The sequence below is a fragment of the Mytilus californianus genome, unplaced genomic scaffold (genome assembly GCF_021869535.1).
Source record: "Mytilus californianus isolate M0D057914Y unplaced genomic scaffold, xbMytCali1.0.p SCAF_9, whole genome shotgun sequence".
Classification (NCBI taxonomy): Eukaryota; Metazoa; Mollusca; class Bivalvia; order Mytilida; family Mytilidae; genus Mytilus; species Mytilus californianus.
In genome coordinates this window covers 22,550,380-22,573,695 of record NW_026262745.1, presented here as the reverse complement: position 1 = coordinate 22,573,695, position 23,316 = coordinate 22,550,380, and the positions used below count along the sequence as shown (strand labels likewise).

Sequence of the window (23,316 nt, the reverse complement as noted above, 5' to 3'; positions counted from 1 at the left end):
TATAGGCTTCGATCCATGACGTGCTAGGTCTAAACTCTGTGGAGGGGACATTTTCTATATAATTTGTATTAGGGATCGCTGTAGTAGGTAACTTTTTTTTGCCTCATTATATGGATCAGACTGAAAATGTGTCGGTGTGTGTGTGTGTGTGTGTGTGTGTGTGTGTGTGTGTGTGTGTGGAAAGGGGATGGGAGCAAAACAAAACTTTTCTATAGTCAAATATTCGAGAAGTAATTCAGTTTTGCCCCTTGCTGCAACGCCCTTGAAGTTTAGCAGGTACTTAATTCAATTTCTGAATTCCAGCAAACCAAACAATATTTCCGATAGACTTTGAATTTTCAATATCGCAAGTAGTCAATGGATGTCTATGCATGTCAATCTTTTATGTTAGGTTGCTCACCCGCTGAATTTAACTAATTATCTCCTTATTCATATCTTAAATATTAGTATTTAGTATAATAAATGTTTGGCTCGTTCCTCCTCTCCTAACTGACATGTAACTACACCCCTTTTTAATAGTTCCTTGATCCACTACTGATTAAACTAAGCGAATCAAAATATGCCTCTGGGATTTACCTCTTCCGTTTGAACAATTCATAAAGACAAATAAAACAATTGCTACTACAGTATATACATGGTAGAATTAAACTACATGAAATTAATATGTTGTGCATTGGTGGGGTTATTGCATAATTAAGAAACAGTGAGTAAACTAGAAACATTTAAAATAAATCAAAGAACAAAAAAGGTCTACGCTGTGAAGTTTTAAGGAAAAGGGAAACATACGCATACTGTTTACATAAGCAAGAGTCACATGACTATAGTCACATAAACTTCTCCAGTCTTGTATTGGGGGAGGTGTCTGTTTTAAACACAATCACGTCTGATCGAAATGCATACAGTACAAAACACAATATTTTTGTGTTTGTTATCCCTTTCGACCCTCTATGCCTACAGAACCTAGACAATTTATTATATGTTAACACTTGTATGTTAACGTATTAAATTTGACTGAAATGTTTGATATTTGACTTGAAAAGGCAACTACTAGTAGTCTATATGGAGGTAGAACTTTTTTTTTATCTATTTGCCAGCCATTAGATCTCGGGTTTATCCGAGTAGACAGCACGTCAGTACTTTGATTATAGTTTGTTCTTTTGTTGTACTTTTCCACTGTTCCAGGTTAGGGGAGGGTTGGCGCCTTCAAACTAGTTTAACCCCACCATATTGTATATGTGCCTGTCTAAAGTCAGGCGCCTGCAATTGAGTGGTTGTCGTTTTTTTTTGCACTGGTTGTTTCTCATATAACCCCGCCACATTGTATATGTGCATTTCCCAAGTCAGGAGCCTGTAATTGAGTGGTTGTCGTTGCACTAGCTGTTTCTCATATGTTTTATTCGTTTATTGTTTTGCATAGTTGTTTTTGTGTTGTGCTGTTACACCACAATCCCAGGTTAGGGGAGGGTTGGTGCCTTTAAACTAGTTTAACCCCGCCACTTTCTGTATGTGCCTGTCTCGAGTCAGGAGCCTGTAATTCAGTGGTTGTCATTTGTTGCTGTATATCATATTAGTTTTCGTTCATTAGTTTGTACATAAATTATGCCGTTAGTTTTCTCGTTTGAATTGTTTTACATTTGTCATTTCTGGGCCTTTTATAGCTGACTATTCGGTATGGGTTTTGCTCATTATTGAAGGCCGTACGGGGACCTTTAACTGTTAACTTCTATGCCATTTGGTCTCTGGTAGAGAGTTGTCTCATTGGCAATTATACCACATCTTCTTATTTTCATAGTTTATATATTCATATATATATAATTATATGTTAATATGAACTATTTGAAATATACATACAAATGCAGATCGTCTTAATATCATTTGTTATTTAGAAAAAAACCCGCTGTAGAATCTTTGCTGAATATTGATAAAACAACCTGGTACAAAATTGTAGCCATATATAGAATTTGAAGCTTTTTCCATTAATCAATTTTCTGTGCTAATTGAATAAGCTAGCCACCTTACGGCAACAAGGTAGAAATGACTATTCCGTCAAATAATTCTCCTGCCACTCCTTCCCCACACACTAGAAAATCTACATAAGAAAAGAAATACTAGTATACAAAAAAAAAAAAAACATATTGAGACTTGGAGTATAGTCTTAGCTAAAACAAACCAACAGACGATAAAATAGTCATCTCACAAAAGAAGAGGAAAACACTTTATTTTTCCATGAAAGATAATTTTGAAGGCATTTATTGTTGTATTTTAACTATTCGTGCGTTTAAAGACACAAAACTGAATGATTTCAGCTTCCCAATTGTGAACTTTCCATTTCAATGTGTTAACATTCCAGCAGCGCCTGCATAAAGAGTGTATATCTCTTAGTTGGTACTATATTCCAGAGCTTGCGTTTCCAGCACAATTTTCTTGATAGAGGGTCGCAGCTGACAAAGGAACTATTGAACCATGGGTTTCAAGGGGTAATGTTGAAGTCATCAAGTTTTACGGAATACGGAAGCCATTTAGAGATAGTTGACCGTTATGGAATATCTGTTTCACAGATGATCACGGCTATATGTTCCAACTGTCATAACCAAAATCCATATAAACATGAGGAGATGTGGTATAATTGCCAATTACAACTCTCAAACAGAGACCAATTGACGTAGGAGTTAACAACTATAGTTCACCGTACAGCCTTCAACAATGCGGAGCAAAACCATACCGCATAGTAAGTTATGAAAGGCACTGAAATGACAAATGTACAACAATCCAAACGAGAAAACTAACGGCCTGATCTATGTATACAAAACAATAAACGAAAAAAACCAAATATGATTTATTGCAACAAACGACAACCACTGAATTACAGACTCCTGACTTGGGACAGACACATACAGAATGTGGCCGGGTAAACCAGTCCACTCTTCTTGGATTATAACATCACCGATTGAGACTTATTACCGAATTTGTAATTACTATGAGCAACATGACGAGTGCCTCTAATGCAGCAGGATCTGCCTTTCGGAGCACCTAAGATTACCCCCAGTTTTTGGTGGGGTTCATGCTGCTGAGTTTTTAGTTTTCTATGTTGTATATGTGGATTAATTTCTTTGAATTTTGTCGTATTCTTTTTTTTTTCTTCATGAAATTGTCCACATTTCCTTCTTTTTCGACTCTTTTTTTCCTAAATATAGTGTGATTTTTTTACGTAAGAAAATAATTAGATATTTTAATTTTTATGAAACGTTTTACTAGTTACTTTATGTATTAAGAATATTGATCTGTCTTCCGTTCTAACATAAAAAATGTTGAGAGATTTTAAAAAGGAGTTGACCTTTTTGCAAATTTGATAAAGTTGCTGTAAAACATGTCGACAACCTCCATGCACCAGCCATTATCGTGTCTTGCATCTTCTTGTAAGGCCACAACCATTTATCTTTTTTGTCTCATTGATACTCAATGTTGGATTTTTCATGGAAATAAATTGTTTCCTCTCCACTTTTGAAACAAATTAGGGGGAACCATTTGATTTTCGGGTTTGTGGGATGTAAAAAAAGGTAGCTTTCGTAAAAATGAATTATTATAATGGTTGATACCAAATCAGTGGCTGATTGAGGGGTCGTAGAGGTCGTATACCCCCTTTCATACGAAAATTACGGCATTAATTTGAAGAAAAAGTCTTCTTACTACGCTTGTCGATGATGTTAGTTCCATGCACTAAAGAAACCTACCCCCTTTTCATCGAGCCCTGCATGGACTTCTCTTCAAATGTCTGAAAATCCAGAGGTCAGCAGATAACAAACCAAATGCCAGAAACAGTAAAGAGCCTCCTCATGGGGTTTTTGATTATGTGATTACTTGGCCGTTTTTATAGTGATTATTTGATTACCAGACCAAATATTTCATGATTATTTGATTATTTGATAATCTAGGACTGTATTTTTGATTATTTTATTATCTTGTTTAAAAAAATAATTAATGCTTATGTGATTATATTGTAAATTTATTCTGGGTGTGCACAAAAAAACCACAAATTTTGCAGCCTTATCTGAACTTGGTCGGTTTCCACTGTACTTTGACTTAGTCAAATCTATTTTGAATTATTGGCTTAGACTAGAAAATTTAGACTCATTTCCTTTATTACAAGTTGCATACCAGCATTCAAAAACTTTATTTTCTCAGCATAAATCGTCATGGTATGGCTCTCTCCAACAAATTTTAAAAACTCTTCCTGGGTTTGCAAACCTAAATGATGGGAAAAATATTTCAAAAAATACCATCAGGAAAATATTGAAAGAGACATGCATAAAAATTTGGAAGGATCAACTGACCAAGAATTCAGAAGGGAAGCTCCGCACTTATGTAAAATTTAAGAATAATTATGGTTTCGAAAAATATCTAAATATCATGTCCAATTTTGAACTTAGGAGATCATTAACAAAATTTAGGGTGTCATCTCACCATTTGCAGATTGAAATAGGACGATACCAGGGTACTCCTCCACACCTTAGACTATGTCAGCAGTGTAACTCTGGTAATATAGAAGATGAAGTTCATTTTCTCTTTTATTGCACAAAATATAACGAAGACAGACACCATTTATATCACATTATTTCGGAATCATGTCACAATTTTATTAACTTAAATTCCCAAGAGAAATTGCTATGGCTGTTGTCTTGTGAGAACTTAACTGTATTAAAAGAGTTGTGTATATTCCTGGTTAAACACTGCAAATAGCAGATTTATATGACATGTTTCGCATAATTGATAATTGTTGTTATTTAAAAAAAAAAATAATTATTTGTTAATTGACCGGATTCAGTTTCTCTTTTTATTTTGTTCATCTGCTTCTGACACGGGGAGGATTGCTGTTATTGCCTATCGCAATCAACAGTATATCCTAGAGCACCGTCCCTTGGTGTCTCCTGCAGATGAACAAATTTCCATCTTTATAGATAATAATTTAAGGTTGTTCAAACTTTATTATTAATACTTTTTTTTTATTTTTACACTGCTGGACATAAGGAAGGAAGGAAACAACAAAAATACTCAAGAGTACTTTTAATGTACTTTTGTTATTAATGCTATTTTCATTGTCTATTATAATATCTGTCACGTTATATACTGTACAATAAAATTGTGATTACGTGATTACTTGGACACCCCCATGAGGGGCCTCACTAAATTCTCAGCAGTCTTGTTTGCGCCAAGAATAAAAAAAAATGTTTTCTGTTCTGGGTTTAAAAAAAACTCCGTTCCTCGAGGATCAAATGCCTTTTGGGGTTGCTTCCTTACCCCCCCCCCCCCCCCATATATATGATCAAGCAATTTAGGGAATGATCATTTGATTATCAGAATTGGTGGTAGTAGGATTTTTTATTTTCATTCTTGTACACAACTATATCCTGCATTGTCCTGCATATTGTTGGACAGAATATTCATGTCCAGGCTGTCTTAGGCAAAGCTTTTTATTAGGTATTACTAGACTAGAATATTCATATCAAAAAAAGTCCTGCCCTAACCCCCCAGAATATTAAATTGTCATTTATTAAAAAAAATGCCATCTCACAAGAGACTATCGAATACGAGACTAGTGTAATTTCTAAATGTATGTTTATTTAATTCTCAAACTGGAATTTCTGCAGCTAGATACATTTGTCAATTTCGGGTTAGGAAAACAAGGGTGCTGAAAATGTTTTTGATCCCTATAAACATTGATTTGACCCACATTCTCGCCTGAAAACATCAAAAGAGATTTTTCCCGATTTCTCGTGGGAAGTAATCATCGGTCCTTTGATGTGTGCCACGTGACCTTGTCAGTTTCCACATGCGGAGTTCATCAATTTCGTGCACTTTTAGTCTAATCAGCTGATGGACAGTGTGTAACAGGGACACACGCATAAGGTGTACACGCGTTGTCGCGAAAACAATGCATTATTATGTGAGCAGTCCAGGAAAGAGTAACCAAAGATCACAAAAACTTTCAAGCATGGACAATTATTTGTCCACCCTTGGTCTGTGGAGAAAACCCGTTGCCCGTGATGGGTTTTGCTTGTTTCGAGCAACTTCAGAACAGGTGAGTTGACGAATGGAGTTTCTGTTGCAGAAACTGCTCTTATTATATTTGCTAAATTGCTATTATTTGTACGATGTTTGAATTATTATTATTTTTCTGTAATCTGCCTTTTCACGGCATGATATCGTTTTTTAAAAATATTATATAAAACCTGAGAAACAATTTCAAACGGCAAAAATAACTGATAAATTAGTTGTTTGTTATTCATTTTTTTCACAGTTGCAGTTGATGTAATTATATATTGTTGGTTAACTCCTTTAAGAATGGCAAAATCTGACAACATCAAGATTGTTATATATGTACGTTGATACCAAGCATCATTTCAAGGGGGCAATATATTAATATACGTAGTTTTATGAATTGAAATTTTGGAATTGATATATAAAAGGTAAAATTCTGTGGAAAAGTGATATATTTGTATGTTTTTTAATTGATAACATACTCTAGTTATAGTCATTGATAGTTGTGAAAATATATTTATATTTATAGGTATACATGACACAGGCTCATTATGAAAAACTATATAATCTATCCAAAGAGTTTTTCTACAGACTTGAAGGAATAGACCAGGATTATGTAAGTTTTCTTCTAACATAAGTAATTTTATTTTTTTTTAACAATTTTCATTAACTTGATAAATAGCCGATCCAGTTCAGGAAGCTAGTAGTCTGGAATGGTGATTTTTTTAGAGCACAAAAAATCTGATGTAGATACTAAAAAATAGTTGATTTGTAGTAGTATTTTTTTTTTCAAATGGACATATTCTGATTGTAACTTAACTTAAATGACTGGTGAAGCCAGGCGACCACATGATCAGTCCCATGAAGCCAACAATTTGTGCTTTTTAGTACATATTTTTTGAATTTTTACTGGAAGGCCCCCTTTATTTTTTGGTGGCCCTTCTGTGCCTCCTTTTTTTTGAAAATCTGGATTTGCTACTGTTTGTCTGTAGAAATTTTTTGCAGATAAAAATCTTATTAGACCAGAAACGGTAAGTTTAGTGTAGTTTCATTTTAAAAATGTATAGTAAACAGCTTCACTTTGTGCAAAATTCTCTCATTTACATTTACAACGCAAAAACCATTTGTGTTAAGAAGAAAACAAAATCGTAGAATTTGAAGGTGATGGTGATAGGGTTGTAGCATTTGTACTTTCAGAAATAAAAGACAAAATTAAGCAACAATGTTCAATCTTTTCTTCCTAACTTTAAAGAATAATTTAGTTAAGTTCATCCTGTAGAAAAAAAAATTTCCGAGTTATCTCCCATTATAAATCTTTGAATTTCTAATCTGTTATTTGTTATCAAACATATATGAATTAGAAAAAATAATCATAAATTGCTTCATTTCATTAAGAAAAAGCTTGCAAATATATTTATTTCTGCATTAAAATTTGCTAAATTCCGTAAAAATCTGGACTGATCATTTGCAGTCTTTGGCTTTATATGGAATGGAAAACTCTCATACTACTTTTAAGACCTTATGGTCTAGATATCTGCAATTAAATATTCATTTCATTTACTAATTACAGGTATGGACTGAATCTGATGCTATGTTTTCTTTGTCTGTTATATGCAGGTAATTATTAAAATTCAGACAGGATCCTTTTTAAAAAATCATTACAGTGAAAATCATTCTCTGGTTGAAATAAACAAAAAAATCAAGATTTCCATCAATGCAGGATTGATGCATAATATGTCCCTATGAAACTAGAATTGTGATAATTAGAGGTGATTCTAGAATATGATTGTTTAATTTTAAATCCCCATTCTGAAATGAATTACAAATATACTAAATATACAAAGACCAATTTAATTTTTTTTTATATTTACATGATTATGGGTAGGTTGTTGCTGTCATATTAATGAAAGATATTTGAAAATAGAAAACTTAACTTTAATACCTTTCTTAGTCAATTCAATGTGTGATGAAGTTAATTTCCCAGACGTTTCCAATTATATTTCCAAGATATGTATATTTTAAAACCTTTTCTAGTTTGTCACCATTTGAGTAAAAACCATATTTATTACATAAAATATTCATCTGTTGAAAGACCATTATTAGCTCACATGGCCAAAAGTGCCAAGTGAGCATTTCTCATCACTTGGCGTCTGTCGTCCGTCGTTATAGTCCGTCGTTGTTATCGTCGTTAACTTTTTACATTTTGAACTTCTTCTAGAGAACCACTGAATAGAATGAAACCAAACATGGCATGAATGTTCCTTATGAGGTGCTGACCAATTGTTGTTACTTTGAAGCAGATCCAAGATGGCCACCAGCATGGGACTTCGTTTAACATAGGACCCTATGGACAATACATACAAATGTCTTCTTTTAGGGAACCACTAAATGAAATGAAACCAAACATGGCATGAATGTTCCTTATGAGGTGCTGACCAAGTGTTGTTTCTTTGAAGTCTATCCATCATTCAAGATGGCCGCCAGAGGGAGACTTAGTTTAACATAGGACCCTATGGGAAATACATACAAATGACTGCAATCTTTTAGAGAACCACTAAATGGAATGAAACCAAACATGGCATGAATGTTCCTTATGAGGTGCTGACCAAGTGTTGTAACTTTGTAGGCAATCCATCATCCAAGATGGCCGCCAGCATGGGACTTTGTTTAACATTGGACCCTATGGACAATACATACAAATGTCTTCTTTTAGAGAACCCTTGAATGGAGTGAAACCAAACATAGCATGAATGTTCCTTATGAGGTGCTGAACAAGTGGTGTTACTTTGAAGCCAATCCATCATCCAAGATGGCTGACAGAGAGGGACTTAGTTTAACATAGGACCCTATGGGAAATACATACAAATGTCTTCTTTTAGAAAACCACTGAATGGAATGAAATAAAACATGGCATAAAGGTTCCTTATAAGATGCTGACCAAGTGTTGTAACTTTGTAGGCGATCCATCACCCAAGATGGCCGCCAGCGGGGGGGACTTGTTTAACGTAGGACCATATGGACAATACATACAAATGTCTTCTTTTAGAGAACCACTGAATGGAATGAAACCAAACATGGCATGAATGTTTCTTATGAGGTGCTGACCAAGTTGTGTTACTTTGAAGCTGATCCATCATCCAAGATGGCCGTCAGCGGGGGACTTCGTTTAACACAGGACCCTATGGACAATACATACAAATGTCTTCTTTTAGAGAAGCACTGAATAGAATGAAATAAAACATGGCATGAATGTTCCTTATGAGGTGCTGGCAGATTTTAGTGTTGTTATTTTGTAGCCAATCAATCAGCTAAAATGGCTGCCAGCGGGGAACTTAGTTTAACAAAGGACCCTATGGACAATACATACAAATGTCTTCTATAAGGGAATCACTGAATGGAATGAAACCAAACATGGCATGAATGTTCCTTTTGAGGTGCTGACCAATTGTTGTTACTTTGTAGCCAATCAATCATCCAAGATGGGTGCCAGCGGCCCTATGTGAAATACATACAAAAGTCTTCTTTTGAAGAAACACTGACTGGAATGAAACCAAGCATGGCATGAATGTTCCTTAAGTGTTGTTACTTTGTAGCAAATTCATCAACCAAGATAGCTGCCAATGGGAGACTTAGTTTAACAAAGGACCCTATGGGAAATATATACAAATGTCTTCTTCTAAAAAACTGCTAAATGGATTGAAACCATACATGGTATGAATGTTTCTTTTGAGTTGCTGACCAAGTGTTGTTACTTTGTAGCTGATTTGTCATCCAAGATGGCTGCCAGTAGGGGGAGTAAGTTTAAAATAGGACCCTACGGGAAATACATACAGATGTTTTCTTCTAGAGGAGCACTGAATGGAATGAAACCAAACATAGCATGAATGTTCCTTATGAGGTGCTGATGAAGACTTTAATACTTGTATCTTTATAGATTGAGATATACTGTAAACTGCAAAAATATCAAGAAAAGAGAGGCCCCTCTTGGGGGTGTCCAAGTAATCAAATTTTTTGCCAATATAATCACATAATCAATAATTATTTTTTTAAACAAGATAATCAAATAATCAAAAATACAGTTCTAGATAATCAAATAATCATGAATATTTGGACTGGTAATCAAATTATCACTATAAAAACGGCCAAGTAATCACATAATCAAAAAACCCATGAGCAGGCTCAAAAGATGATCTACACATAAGTCAACATGAGCAAAATTGTCAATTGACATCTTGTTGGAGTTATTGTCCTTATAAAGTGATTTTCTACAATCTCAATTTATATTGTAATTTCTGTAAACTTTACAAAAGTCTTCTGCTTTTGATTAAATTACGGGGCCAATATTAAACCAAATTTGGCCTCAATCATTATTAGGGTATCTGTTATGATTTTAATCTATTTTAACATGATTTCCAATACCAAAGTAGAATTAGGTGAGCGACACAGGCTCTTGAGAGCCTCTAGTTTCAGTTTTTTATACGCCCGTTTACGGGACGTATTATGGTATACCGTCCGTCTGTCCGTCCGTCTGTCCGTCCGTCGTCAACATGTCGGACATTAACTCAAAAATGCTTTAACCAATTTGCATAAAACTTTGGTGAATTGTTTATATCTATTGACGTGAGCTCCCTTTCCTTTTTTATAAAATTTAGATTTGACGTTTCCGAGTTATGGGGTTTTATTCATTAAAAAAAGGGGGATTTTCCAGTTTTCGGACAATAAGTCAAGAATGCTTTCACCAACTTGCAAGAAATTGTGGTGAATTGTTTATATTTATTGACATGAGCTCCCTTTTGATTTTTAAAAATTTCAGATTTTACGTTTCCGAGTTAGAGGGTTTTATTCATAAAAAAAGGGGGGATTTTCCAGTTTTCGGACAAAAACTCAAAAATGCTTTCAGCAATTCTTATGAAACTTTGGTGAATTGTTTGTATGTATTGTTGTAAACTCCCTTTAGAATTTTATAAATTTTACATTTTACATTTCTGAGTTATGGGGTTTTATTCATTAAAATAAGAGGTTATTTTCCAGTTTTCTGACAATAACTCAAAAATGCTGTCATTAATTCTCATGAAACTTTGGTGAATTGTTTATATCTATTGATGTAAGCTCCCTTTTTATTTTCATAAATTTCTAATATGACATTGAGAATTAATTGAACTTTATTTGTTTATAGTCTGACAACAGATTTACTAAGTATTGCACAACAGCAAGAAAACTTTACATGTAATTGAACATAAATTCAATTCATATAACCAATTTCAAGTTCTTTGAATACATTTATTCAGAAACCTATAATATGTCAAATATTTAATTACAATCCAAATTCAGACCTGAATCAAGCTTGAATATTGTGTCCATTTTTGCCCCAACTGTTCAGGGTTGGACCTCTGTGGGCGTATCTAGCTGCGCTCAGCGAAGCAGTTTTTGTGTTTTTATTGTGAGCTGCCACTGATTACAATAAGAGTTTAATTTATCTATAGAGTTCTGTAGACCTTCATGAGTTGCAGGTATTACTAACAGAATGTCATCTACAAACATAGGCAGTTCATCGTCATTTTTTCAGTCACTGGTTTACAGTTTTACTGTTTACATCAACTATTTCTGATAGATCATTTATATATATACAATCTATGATAAATTAAAATTGTATTTACCTCCCCTAAAAGATATGACCAGTTTGAACCCACCTTGGCAGGAATAACTAGTTCCTTGTGTTTTCTAAATGAAACCCAAAAGATGTTATTTATCTAATTGGTCAGTTTTCAGATTTTATTCCTATTGAAACTATGAGGTCAAATTAAATCCTACAAACTTATTGGAATGACAATGGCAAAACTGATAAGGTATAGATAAATATTATTTTCATTATTTTATTTCAGACATAATTTTTTAGTATATGAAGTACCTGGGTGTCCACCATATTTAGCTATAGATAATTGTTTTTCAGAAAATGTAAGTTATGATAACTATTTCAAGAAAAGTTTTATATGTTTGTCTGATTTCTATTTACTACTAGCATCCAAAACTGATTGTTTTTGCCAAAGGATACTAATAAGGTCTTCAAAAGATATGATTGCCTTTAAATGCCTTATACATCATATGATATAAAGCTCAGTTAACTGCCTAGTATAAAAAGAAGGAGATATGGTATGACTGTCATAATGAGACAACTATCAATCAGAGTTCCAATTGACTGAAAATAAAAGCAATTATAGGTCACAGTACAGCCTTCAACAATGAGAAAAACCGAAACCATATAGTCAAGCTATAAAAAGCCTCGATATGATAAATCAGTCCAGTGTCTTGATAAGTTAATAAATCTAAAAGAGACTTGCATAGATCTACAATGTTGTCTGTATTTTCTACTTCTTCTTTTTGTGATAACGAAAAGAAATAAGTTAAGCCTTTCAATTGATTATCTTTCTAGTTGATCCCATATGTTGGAATTTTTTTTTAGATACAACCTTGAATAGCTAATTAGGATAAACCTTGATGAATCAGCAATCCAGCAATACAAGAATAAAGAGATGTGGTATGATTGCCAATGAGACCGAATGATTACCAACTATCCACCAAAGTTCAAATGAAGTAGATGTAAGTGTAAATGCTCTTTTGTTCCGACGTTGGAAAGTTCCGGGCGGAAAGAACTAACTAGCCGAAAAGTTCCAGAGGAACTTATTAACTAGTTACTTTGTTCTTCCACTGGTTTAAAAGTTCCACCGGAACAAAGTGACTAGTTGAAAAGTTCCAACGGAACATATCAACTAGTTAGAAAGTTCCTTTTTGCCAAATTAGTCAAAACCAGAACTAACAAACAAGCCCAAAAGTTCCTACAGAACTTATCAACCAGGCAGAAAGTTCCATTTGGAGAATTGATGCAAAGTAAAAGCGCAACATATTATATTTGAACCTTTCAAAGGGAAACCAAGATACTGATTACAAAAGTCAAAAGGAACTTATCAACTAGCCACAAAGTTCCTCTTTGGCAAATAAGTCAAAACCGGAACTAACAAACTAGCCCAAAAGTTCCAACGGAACTTATCAACCAGTCACAAAGTTCCATTTGGAGAATTGATGCAAAGAACCACATGAGGAGGGGGGTATTCTTCCCTCTCTTGAGGGTACTATGAATACTAAATTTGCATGATAATGCAACTTATTCCGTTTTATGTGAGCTATGAAATACAACTTAAATTTTGCATATTTGTCCCCAAAGAAACCCCTTTCAGTGCGTTGGGTATTCTTGTAAATTAATGATTTGCTCTTATATATACTGATACTCATTCTCCCCCCTCTTTCTACAAAAAGGACGAAATATGGTATATTCGGAACGATGTAACTAGTTGTTCTGTTCCTCCAGAACTATTCAACTAGCTACATTGTTCCGGGACTTTTCAACTAGCTACTTTATTCCGGAACTTTTCAAGTGCACTCGAAATAAAACAACTAGTTGGAAAGTTCCATCGGAACGAAATAACTAGTTGAAAAGTTCCGCCGGAAGAAAGTAACTGACGGAACATAGTGGCTGTTACATAAGCAATTATAGTCAACCGTACGGCCTTCAACAAAGAGAAAAACCCATATGTGTAGTCAGCTATAAAAGGCCCCGACATGAAAAATATGAAACAATTCAATTGAGAAAACTAACAGCCTGATTTATAACAAAACAATTTAAGAAAAACAATATGACAGACATGAACCAGTGACAATCACTGAACTACAGGCTCCAGACTTGGGACAGGTACATATAGAATGTGGTGGGGTTAAACATGTTTGAAGGCGCCAACCCTCCCCTAACCTGGGACAGTGGTGTAACGGCACAACACAAGAACAAACTATAGGGTTAAACTGGTTTGCTGGCTCCTAATCCTCCCCCTAACCTGGGACAGTGGTGTAACAGTACAACATTAGAACAAACTATAACAAGACCGGTAGACGTGCGCAGGGGACAAAAATCAGTTGAAAAGGGCTTTACTCGTCAGATCGATACAAAGTTTACAATAAATATATATCTTTAAACATGCTAAATGTGACAAAAAATTTAAAACAAAAAAACAAAAAATCCATTTTGATTACTGTGGATTCATTTATTTTCGTTGGCACCAATTTTCGTGGGTTGAGGAAAACTTGCATATTCGTGGATATTTTATTTCGTGGTTTTGGTAAAGTCTGCATACATTCCTTAAGAAAATTTGTATTTCGTTGAACATTTAAATTCGTGGTTCTCCTGTATCCACGAAATCCACGAAAATTGGTATCCAACGAATAATAATGAATCCACAGTAACATAATTTGGTTTAACTTACTCCATTGATGATCAGACCTCAAGCAGTTTCATTTAATGCAAAATGTAAAACAAATGATTTTTTTCAGGTTATGCTATGTAGAATAGATGCCACACACCTTGAAAGTGTTTTTCCCAAGTCATATGTACAAGATTTAGCTCTATGTCAGTGTAAGTTGATTATAAAATATAGATACTTTAATCATGTTAATAGACTTTGGATTTACAAGAGCTTAACATTTTGTTGTTGGGTTGCTGTCTTGAAAACACCTTGGACCCTGTTCACGCTTGGACATTTAGATAGACTTAAACTAGATTGATTCACTTTAGATCGATTAAACTATAACAACAAAAGAGGTAGTTTAGTTTGAATCGATCTAAAGTGAACTATTCTAACTTTAAATGTGAATGCAGAGATCAATCTAAAATGGTACTATTGAATCGAAATAATTTTTGCGCATGTATGGCGGCAATTTATTACAAAATTGACGACCAACATAAAAGGGATGAAAATTAACGAAAACTATACAAACAGCAGTATTAACATTTAAACTTGTAGTTCAAGTGAAACAATAACTTCATCCATTAGTTTTTTGCAAGCATATGTATCGACACATTAATTTGATTTAATATTTCTATATTTATACACTGATTTCACATTCATGGGTAATTAGGTCAGATCGATTGCATTTTTACTTGTAGTGTGAACCCAGTGGTTCAAATTAGACTGATGGAGATCCTCTGCATCCGTAGGATTAAAGATAATGTGAACGCTAACTGGTTTTATTAAGATAGATTCAAATTTAGATTGATTAAAAGAATGCTAGTGTGAAGGGGTCTTAATTTAGAGTGTGATTTTTCTACACAAATTGTTGATAGTAAAATTTACTACTATTGATTGCTGACCTAGTTTTCATGTAATAATTTTATGATTTTACATCCTGTTAAATAGTTACACAATATGACAATGTTTAGTTTCATCTTTAATCTTGATGATATTGTTAATTAAATGATGACAATAATTATCAGATTATAATTTTGATCCTGAGAAAAAAAAATTCTGCTCACAATTCACACAGTTGCTTTATTGGGGATGGGCAATATAATAAGAACTTGTAGGAAGTCAAAGGTCAATGTCACAACAGACTGAAAATTTGGAAAAGTTTTAAGTTTTTTGGATATTATCTTTTAAATCCTCCATGCCATCAATACTGAAGTAAGTTTTGTTCATGTCACTTGAAAAGAGAAAACATTAAAAAAAATTGATTGTTTTGGACAAAGATGTTTCTAACTCTACAAATCCACTTGGCATTCATGTGTGAGGGGCTGGATGGGGGTCCTCTAACTCTGTATTCTTAAGTCAATTTTTTATTTTTTATAAATTTTGCCCATTGTTCTCTATTTATATTTTAGCACCCCATCATTCTCTATTCTTTATATTTTTTGCTGATTATTCTGCACCTTTTGCCCATTATTCTCTATTCTGTAAACCCCATCCAGACCCTCATGTGTTAACTAGTATTATATCCTTTTGGTTGAAATACTAGTGTAAATATTCCCCGACATATTTCCTTAAGGTTTTATTTTAAAGGAATGAACATGCTTGTGAGACAAGGAATACAGTCAAGTGCTTTTCTATGGAAAGCCAAATGGGTAAAAATTTCAACATTTCAATTTTTAAATTGTTAGTATGTAACTTCATAATATTGAAATTCGAACTTTGCAATTTAAAAAAAAATGTATCAGTGCAACTCGGTAAATAAACTTCTAAAAATTGAAGCTTTTGTTGCAACTCTACAACTATGTAATTTTAAATTCTAAATTTGATGTTCCATACTTTCAACATGGTATATTTTTGATATGTTCATTTAGAATTTAACTGTTGTAATTGTGACCCCTTTGGCTGTTTGGCTTTCCATTCATTTCATGTACCAGAACTCTACATGCCAGAATAAAAGTATGCTTACACGTGATGCCTTTATCATGTTTATTATTTTTGAAAGTATCTCTTAAAAATGATTGAATTCATAAGACTGAAATTTGAAGATATTTCTTACATAGGTAAGTAATTTTGTTGAATTATTGTTATATAAAGTTCAGAAAAAAGTATGTGGGAAAGTATTATTAGGGAGCTACCATTTGATTTTTATGGGGGCAGGGGGCTAGGATAAAAAAATGTCGTCCTGCCTTTTTATTTATCACTCTATTTGGTCCTGCCTTTTTTTTTTATTAGTTTATCCTGACTTTTTTTTACATAAATTGTCATCCTGCATTTTTTTTGGCAAAGTTGCTCATCCTACCTTTTTTTTACTCAAACTCCTGTCCTGCTTGTTTTTTCATATTTCATCCAAAGCACCCCCCCCCCCCCCCCCTAAAAATCAAATGGTAGCTCCCTTACAGATATTGATTTGTGGTCTTATTAATGGCTTTTCATCCATTCCTCGTAGTGAAAAATATCTGCAATACAATGATCAGTTGAGTTAACTTCTTAAAAGCAACAGAAAAGTTGTATTATATTTGTCAACGTATATTTGTTCTGCTTAAGAGAAGTTCCCCTGGAAACTTTGTTATAAACAATGTCATAATATCTGTTCCTGTTGGAACAAATATTCTATACCCTTTATTCCGTAAGGAACAAATACTGTAATATTTGTTCCAGTGGAAATAATATTACAGAATATTTCTTCCACTTGGAACTTATATTATGAAGGAACTTCTATTTCGTGACATATCTACATTTAAATATTTGCCTACTGTAATTTACAGCTGCTTAATTTGCTTCAAAATCTGTAAATGTTAATAATTATTTCAGCTATTGTCTATGATATATTATATCATGGTGTCTACAACTTTGGTGAAGAAGAAATAAAAGAAGCAATACAAATAATAAGGGAACAAGAAGGAAAACAGAGGAAGAAGTCCTATAGATACAGTGGAACTCCATGGTAATGTATTTTTTTTTTAACAACTGTGCCTAAGGGAGCTACCATTTGATTTTTATGGGGGGGGGGGCTAGGATGAAATTTGAAAAAAATAGGCAGGACAGGAGTTTTGAGTAAAAAAAAAAAGGGAGGATGAGACACTTTGCAAAATAAAAAGGCAGGATGACAATTTATGTAAAAAAAAGTCAGGATAAACTAAAAAAAAAAGGCAGGACCGAATAGAGTGAATAATGAAAAGGCAGGACAGAGATTACAAATAAAAAAAAATTCAGGACAAAATTTTTCATATTAGCCCCCCCCCCCCCCATAAATATCAAATGGTAGCTCCCTAATTAAACCAGACTTGGCTACAATCATCCTTGTTGTATCTTGTTTAAAAAAGTGTGTCAATTAATCCAAACTTGGCTACAGTCATCCTTGTTGTATCTTGTTAAAAAAAAGTGTGTCAGATGACCACAGGGTTTTTTGTGGGTATTTTGGGAAAAAGCACCCTGGGCAGTTCTGGGAATTTTTCACATGATTTTCAATGAAATTGGGACAATCCAACAAATATACCAGATGTGAGTTTTGATGTGTATAGTTCATATAAAATTATCTCTTTTGTGAAAATAAAGTGAGAAATAACATGATTGCCATTTATAATTTGTTTGAATTTTGACATGAACACTTGTGGACTAAAAATGTCTTCCGAGTTTCCGTAAAAAAATATTTACTTTTTTCTTCTTCCTTTTTAATATATCTTTTGGTTATCAATTCAAGAGTTTATATGTAATAGCTATAGTTTGTCACCTGAGGCGAATTTAAAAAAAAAAAAATTTGTATTTGATTGGCAAACCCAGAATTAGAGGTAGCACTCCACAGTTAAGTGTGTAGTTTCACATTTTGGCCCCTGTGGATTTTTCAAATATGAAAGCTAGTGTGCAATAAAATTCATTTTTGGATGGCTGAAGATTAATGTAGCCTTCATACTTGGATTATAGGAATATCAAGATTGTGTAATGTATATTTTATGGGCTGTTGTCTGTATTTTCATATCCATACCAGATATTGGTCCGGAAATTATTGTAATGTATTTTTCCAACTTTTTGTCACACGAACTTTGTGATTAAATTTTACAAAAAAATGAGCCGAAAGACACCCAATTTTCATTGGCTTATTTGGTAGATTAATGTCAATCGTTTCAGAAAATGTGTCACTCAAAGGGATTGCAATTCTAGATTGAACCAAATTTTGTGGGAATATTTGACATTTTCATCCCCCTTTTTTCAATATTTTATTGTAAATTAATGCAGAATGTTGCCATGGATACACAAAAAATGAATTATATTACACTATTTTAACTTCTGAAAACAAATCTATGTAAGATACTGATTACATACATATGCACATATATGACACAAACAGATGGCTTAATGTATTAGAGAGCCAGGAATAGAAGATGATTAAACATTTTGTGGTTCAATTTTAATTTTATTTTCTAACTGTGGAGTGCTACCTTATCCACTTGCGGAATCTGATCAGGTATTGCATTTGTCTACATTTCCGGTTTATAGCGGCCATTTGTCAAAGTTGTATTTGTCAATCGGATATGTCTTAACTCGGTTTAACACATTTACTTGTTTGTGATTTTCTGCATAAAGCTAGCGGTTGAACAAAAAGAACATCGCTGTCATGAACAATATAGGTGAAAATGTAATTTGAACAATTTTCAATCCTGCCTGCAGATGTCCCTAAAAATCTCGTATGGGAATTTTTCCACCCGAAATTGGGAAAAATGTAGAGGTTTTGCCATTGGGAATGGGTCCGAATACCAGACCCTGTGGGATGCTAGAAAAATCCGACCACGCCTGCCAACCAACTTGGCCCCTAATGCTAAAAGAAGAACACGGGTAAAATGCAAGTATTTTCTATTATCTTGTAAACTGTTGTAGGTAGAGAAAATCTGGCATGGGCGGAAATGTTCCAAATGATGGCATCTTCCTATTGTCCATTTACACCAAAATTGCCAGATAACTCCTTTCTTTTTGCAGTAGAAACTTTGCTTTTCTTCAAAAATCACAGATTTGGAGAAACAAGACTTATTGTGCTAATTTCAATTAAAATTGATATATACAGAAAAATGTAATAATTATGGTCAAAAAGTTTTTGTTGAAATAATCATGAGAAAAATCTTATTGTAATAGGATTTCAACAAAAACATAATTTATTCCAAATTGATAGGGATGTAAACAAAATTAAATATGTAAGCATACATTCATTCTGATGTATAGAATTTCTAGTATATGATATGTCCTATTGTATATCTTCTTCCAACTAGTGAAATTATTCAGTCAGATATAAAAACCTTGGGGAAAATTTGTCTTGGATTTTTTGTTTTTAAAGGCAGTGCTTTAATGCCTTTCTAGTTGCCGTGTTAATATTTCTTTCCGCGATATCCAACTTATCTACGTGGGGGGTCATTTAGCTCCAAGTAGATCCGGAAAATGTTGATTCTCTCCTCTTCTTATTGTGGTATAAAATGTTTTTTGTCTCATTTCATTTACATTGGGAAATAGAGAAACGATCATTGTGTTTTGTTAGTTTTAAAAACTTTTGATATATTTGTATTTTACATTATAAGCAGTCAACCGATTGACAAACTAGAAAGAGGACGGGTTAATTTCGAGTGTTATCTGCAATCTAGATGTTTATAAATCATTTCAGTCGTTGATATAATAATTAAAGGTCGACTGAACATGAATTATATTATACAATTTAAAGCGCATTTCTGTTTATGCACGCGAACCCGTCTAACGTTATTGTTATTTCGCAGTTATATAAAGTAGCAAATTATCGTTCCTGAATAGGTGGCGCCGTGGTAGCCGATCCTGTACTTCAACTTCCGGTTTCTGCACTGTGCAACTATTACAGTTGCATTTTTAATTAACGATGCCAAGTACTTGTTGTTGTGTACCTGGATGTCATTTAAGAGGAGGACATGCATTTCCAAATGACTTAAAAAGAAGGAAAAGTTGGATCAACGCCATGGCCCATACGCAGATTGGACGAGAACACGATGAAATCGTGGAGTCCATCTCAATCAGCTGTTGTTTGCAAGGCACATTTTACTGAAAAAGACTACGTGCAGGAAACTGTTCATGGTAAAACTCTATTTTCTTTTTAAAATATATAGTTATAAATGTAATCGCCATGCGAATAAACCAAAGTCAGTTTACAACCGCAATTATCGTTTTAGAATAAAAGGGGGTGGTTAATTCAAGACGTCATAATTTTTTGGATTACGATTCAATGTGATCTGTTTGAGATTTTTTGGTGCTTGCTACAATTATAATGATTTCTTACAAGAGGTATATCATACTGAGAATTATTTTAGCAGTAATTATGCTTATGTAGTAATGACAGGAATGCATAAGCTTTGCCTCATAGACTTTCTTGAAAAATATCAATGACAATGTTAACAGGAACAAAACAATGACATGCTCTCATCTATATTATAGTTATTTAGGTACAAACAATGTATGTTTGTTGCATACGTCTCTCATTGTTTGTCCTTTGGATTTACATAACATACATTTTGATGTACATTGAATCAGGCTAACATAGTTTTATCCAGATTGTAATGAATAAATCTAGTTAATATTTTGCCAGGTTACGAGTACAAAGGAATTATAGTTATCTCGTACCATTGTAACTCATACCAATGTCAACTCGTACCACTAAACAAAAACTCGTTCCAATGCAAACTCGTACCACTGCTAACTCGTACCACGGTAAATTCATACCATTGTAAACTCGTACCAACTTATTTAAATGCATTCAAATGGTGTTTAATGATAAATATATACTTTAATTTCACTCAATACCTCTTAAGTCTGTAAAATTTATATAATTTGAAATTACAATAACCAATTTGTAGCTAATTTTCCTTGTCTAATTGGATAGAGAAAACCGTGGCAGATTGGCTTTGTTGTCTCCCTTGAATAGACTCTTTTTTAAACTTTTACTGACAACTATTTGATTTAATTTTTAATCATTCCAAATCAGTAACATTGAATAGATTTGGGTATTTTTCTATTGTTTCTAAAAGGAATTTTATTTAATGAAAGAATTTATTGATTGTGTTTTAAAGGTTTAAAATTGTTTATGACCAACAGTTAGAAAGTATGAAATTTATTTTTATACAATATTCCGCACATTTCAGCAGAATATGTATGACCATGCTTATATGATTATACAAGTTGATTAGTTAAAGATAAAAAAAACAAGTTGATTAGTTAATAATCAACCAATAATCACACAATCAAAGGAATTTAATATATTTATTAGCATGGTAATTAAGAAATTACATATGTATTTTTGTCTAAGTTTTCATTAAAATCTGGTATAAATTTCAAAGATATTTTAATTTTTTGTATAAAGCTTAAAAAAATAATAATCATAAAACATTCATATTTTTGTCTAAGTTTTCATTAAAATCTAGTATAAAATTCAAGTAATTCAACTTTTTTTATTTAGTTTACCAAAAAAAAATCATAAAACTTTCGTATTTTTGAATATATTTTTAATGGTACGAGTTTGCAGTGGTACGAGTTCTGATTGGTACGACTTCCCAGTGGTACGAGTTTACGTTGGTACGAGTTTACGTGGTACGAGTTTACAATGGTACGAGTTAACTTGCTTCTGTACAAAGTATGCATTGCTAATGGAAGTTCATTTAATTATCAAAAAACAAATGTTTTATAACCTTTTTCAGGGCACAAACCCACCATACAGAGACTTAAGTCTACTGCCAATCCCAGCCTATTTTCCTGGACCAAGCAAGAGACTGAATCGTCCGCAAAAAGAAAAATCAGGGCAGTTTCCTGTGAAAACAAAAGAACTAAACTTGATGAATATTGTAGTAGAAATCTAGAGGAAAGTTTTGATTGTAAAGTTGGTTTTCCTGAAGAAGTAATTCATTCTGCAGACAGGATTTATGACTGTCCACCACCAACTGCCCAGCTAATGTTGAGCTTCACAGATGGAATTACGCAAACATCATCAATGCCTATATTTTCAGCAGAGAATTTTGAAATGAAGACACGTGACACAGCCATGCATTTTTATACCGGTTTAGAGTTGTATACTAAATTTTTATTTGTTTTGACCACACTTGGTCCAACAGCACATTGTTTGAGATACATATATTTTCAAATTGATAGGGTGTCATTTGAAAATCAGTTTTTTTATGACTTTGATGAAATTGATGCATTATACAACCAACTTTGAACTGTCTAGATTCTAGATTGAAACTAGTGTTAAGAATATTGTGTAAACATGGATTGTTTTTATGTCTAAACAGTGGCGTGAGGCTAACGCTTGGCCATTTAGTGGTTTAGTCAGGTATTTTTCGCCATCCAACTTAGAATTAAAGTTTCCTACAACTTGGATTATTATTGACAGCACAGAATATCCCGTGATAAAACCTAAAGCTCCTAGAGCTCAGGCAACCTTTTCATCATATAAAAACAGAAACACTGAAAATACTTGTATGTTTGACACCTGGTGGTTTAGTCAACTATGTCTCTAATACATATGTTGGTTGTACCAGTGACTGTGAAATAGTTGAAAGATGTAGAATAGTTCAATTATGTGATCCAGGTGACAGTGTGATGGCAGACAAAGGTTTAAATGTGCAAGATTTGTTTGCTCACTTTTTTCAAAAAAAGAAACAGAATTAGTTCCAAAACTCTTATACGGGATAGAAAAGTCTCCAATTAACACGTGCACATAGAGCTAATTATTGGACTTTGCAAAACATACAAAATTCTAATAAATCCTATGAATGGAACTGAAACAAAACTTTCATCTGAAATAACATTTAGTTGTTTTATGTTGTGTAATTTTAGAACTTGTATTGTGCCAAAGGATGCATAAATAAAAGTGTGCAATGAAGTTTGTTCTGATATATATATATATATAAATATTATTTAGAATTACATGCACATGTAAATTGTAATGCATATAAAAATAAGGAGATGTGGTATGATATTCAGTGAGTTTATCGAACCA

At 33.2% G+C, this 23,316-nt stretch overlaps 2 protein-coding genes across 4 annotated transcripts in view; both read left to right on the top strand.

Annotated features, from left to right (window-relative positions):
- The first annotated feature begins 7,613 nt into the window (after positions 1-7,613).
- LOC127714477 (putative bifunctional UDP-N-acetylglucosamine transferase and deubiquitinase ALG13) overlaps positions 7,614-23,316 on the top strand; it is a 73,358-nt gene continuing 57,655 nt past the window's right edge. For all 3 annotated transcript variants that reach the window (XM_052220536.1, XM_052220535.1, XM_052220534.1), the window contains exons 1-4: positions 7,614-7,653; positions 11,919-11,991; positions 14,413-14,494; positions 17,136-17,268. In XM_052220536.1, coding sequence (XP_052076496.1) covers positions 7,628-7,653; positions 11,919-11,991; positions 14,413-14,494; positions 17,136-17,268 — 314 coding nt within the window. In that variant the 5' untranslated portion in view covers positions 7,614-7,627. The remainder of the gene's footprint in view (positions 7,654-11,918; positions 11,992-14,412; positions 14,495-17,135; positions 17,269-23,316) is intronic.
- LOC127714483 (uncharacterized) lies at positions 19,923-23,185 on the top strand. The gene is made up of 2 exons (XM_052220542.1): positions 19,923-20,405; positions 22,019-23,185. The coding sequence occupies exons 1-2, from the start codon at positions 20,321-20,323 to the stop codon at positions 22,531-22,533; spliced, it is 600 nt and encodes a 199-aa protein (XP_052076502.1). The 5' UTR covers positions 19,923-20,320; the 3' UTR covers positions 22,534-23,185.

Bases quoted from the DNA above. Each gene is read 5' to 3' on its own strand.
- LOC127714483 (XM_052220542.1), top strand. From the start codon at position 20,321: ATGAAATCGTGGAGTCCATCTCAATCAGCTGTTGTTTGCAAGGCACAT. The intron at 20,406-22,018 runs GTAAAACTCTAT...AACCTTTTTCAG, and splicing joins CGTGCAGGAAACTGTTCATG to GGCACAAACCCACCATACAG.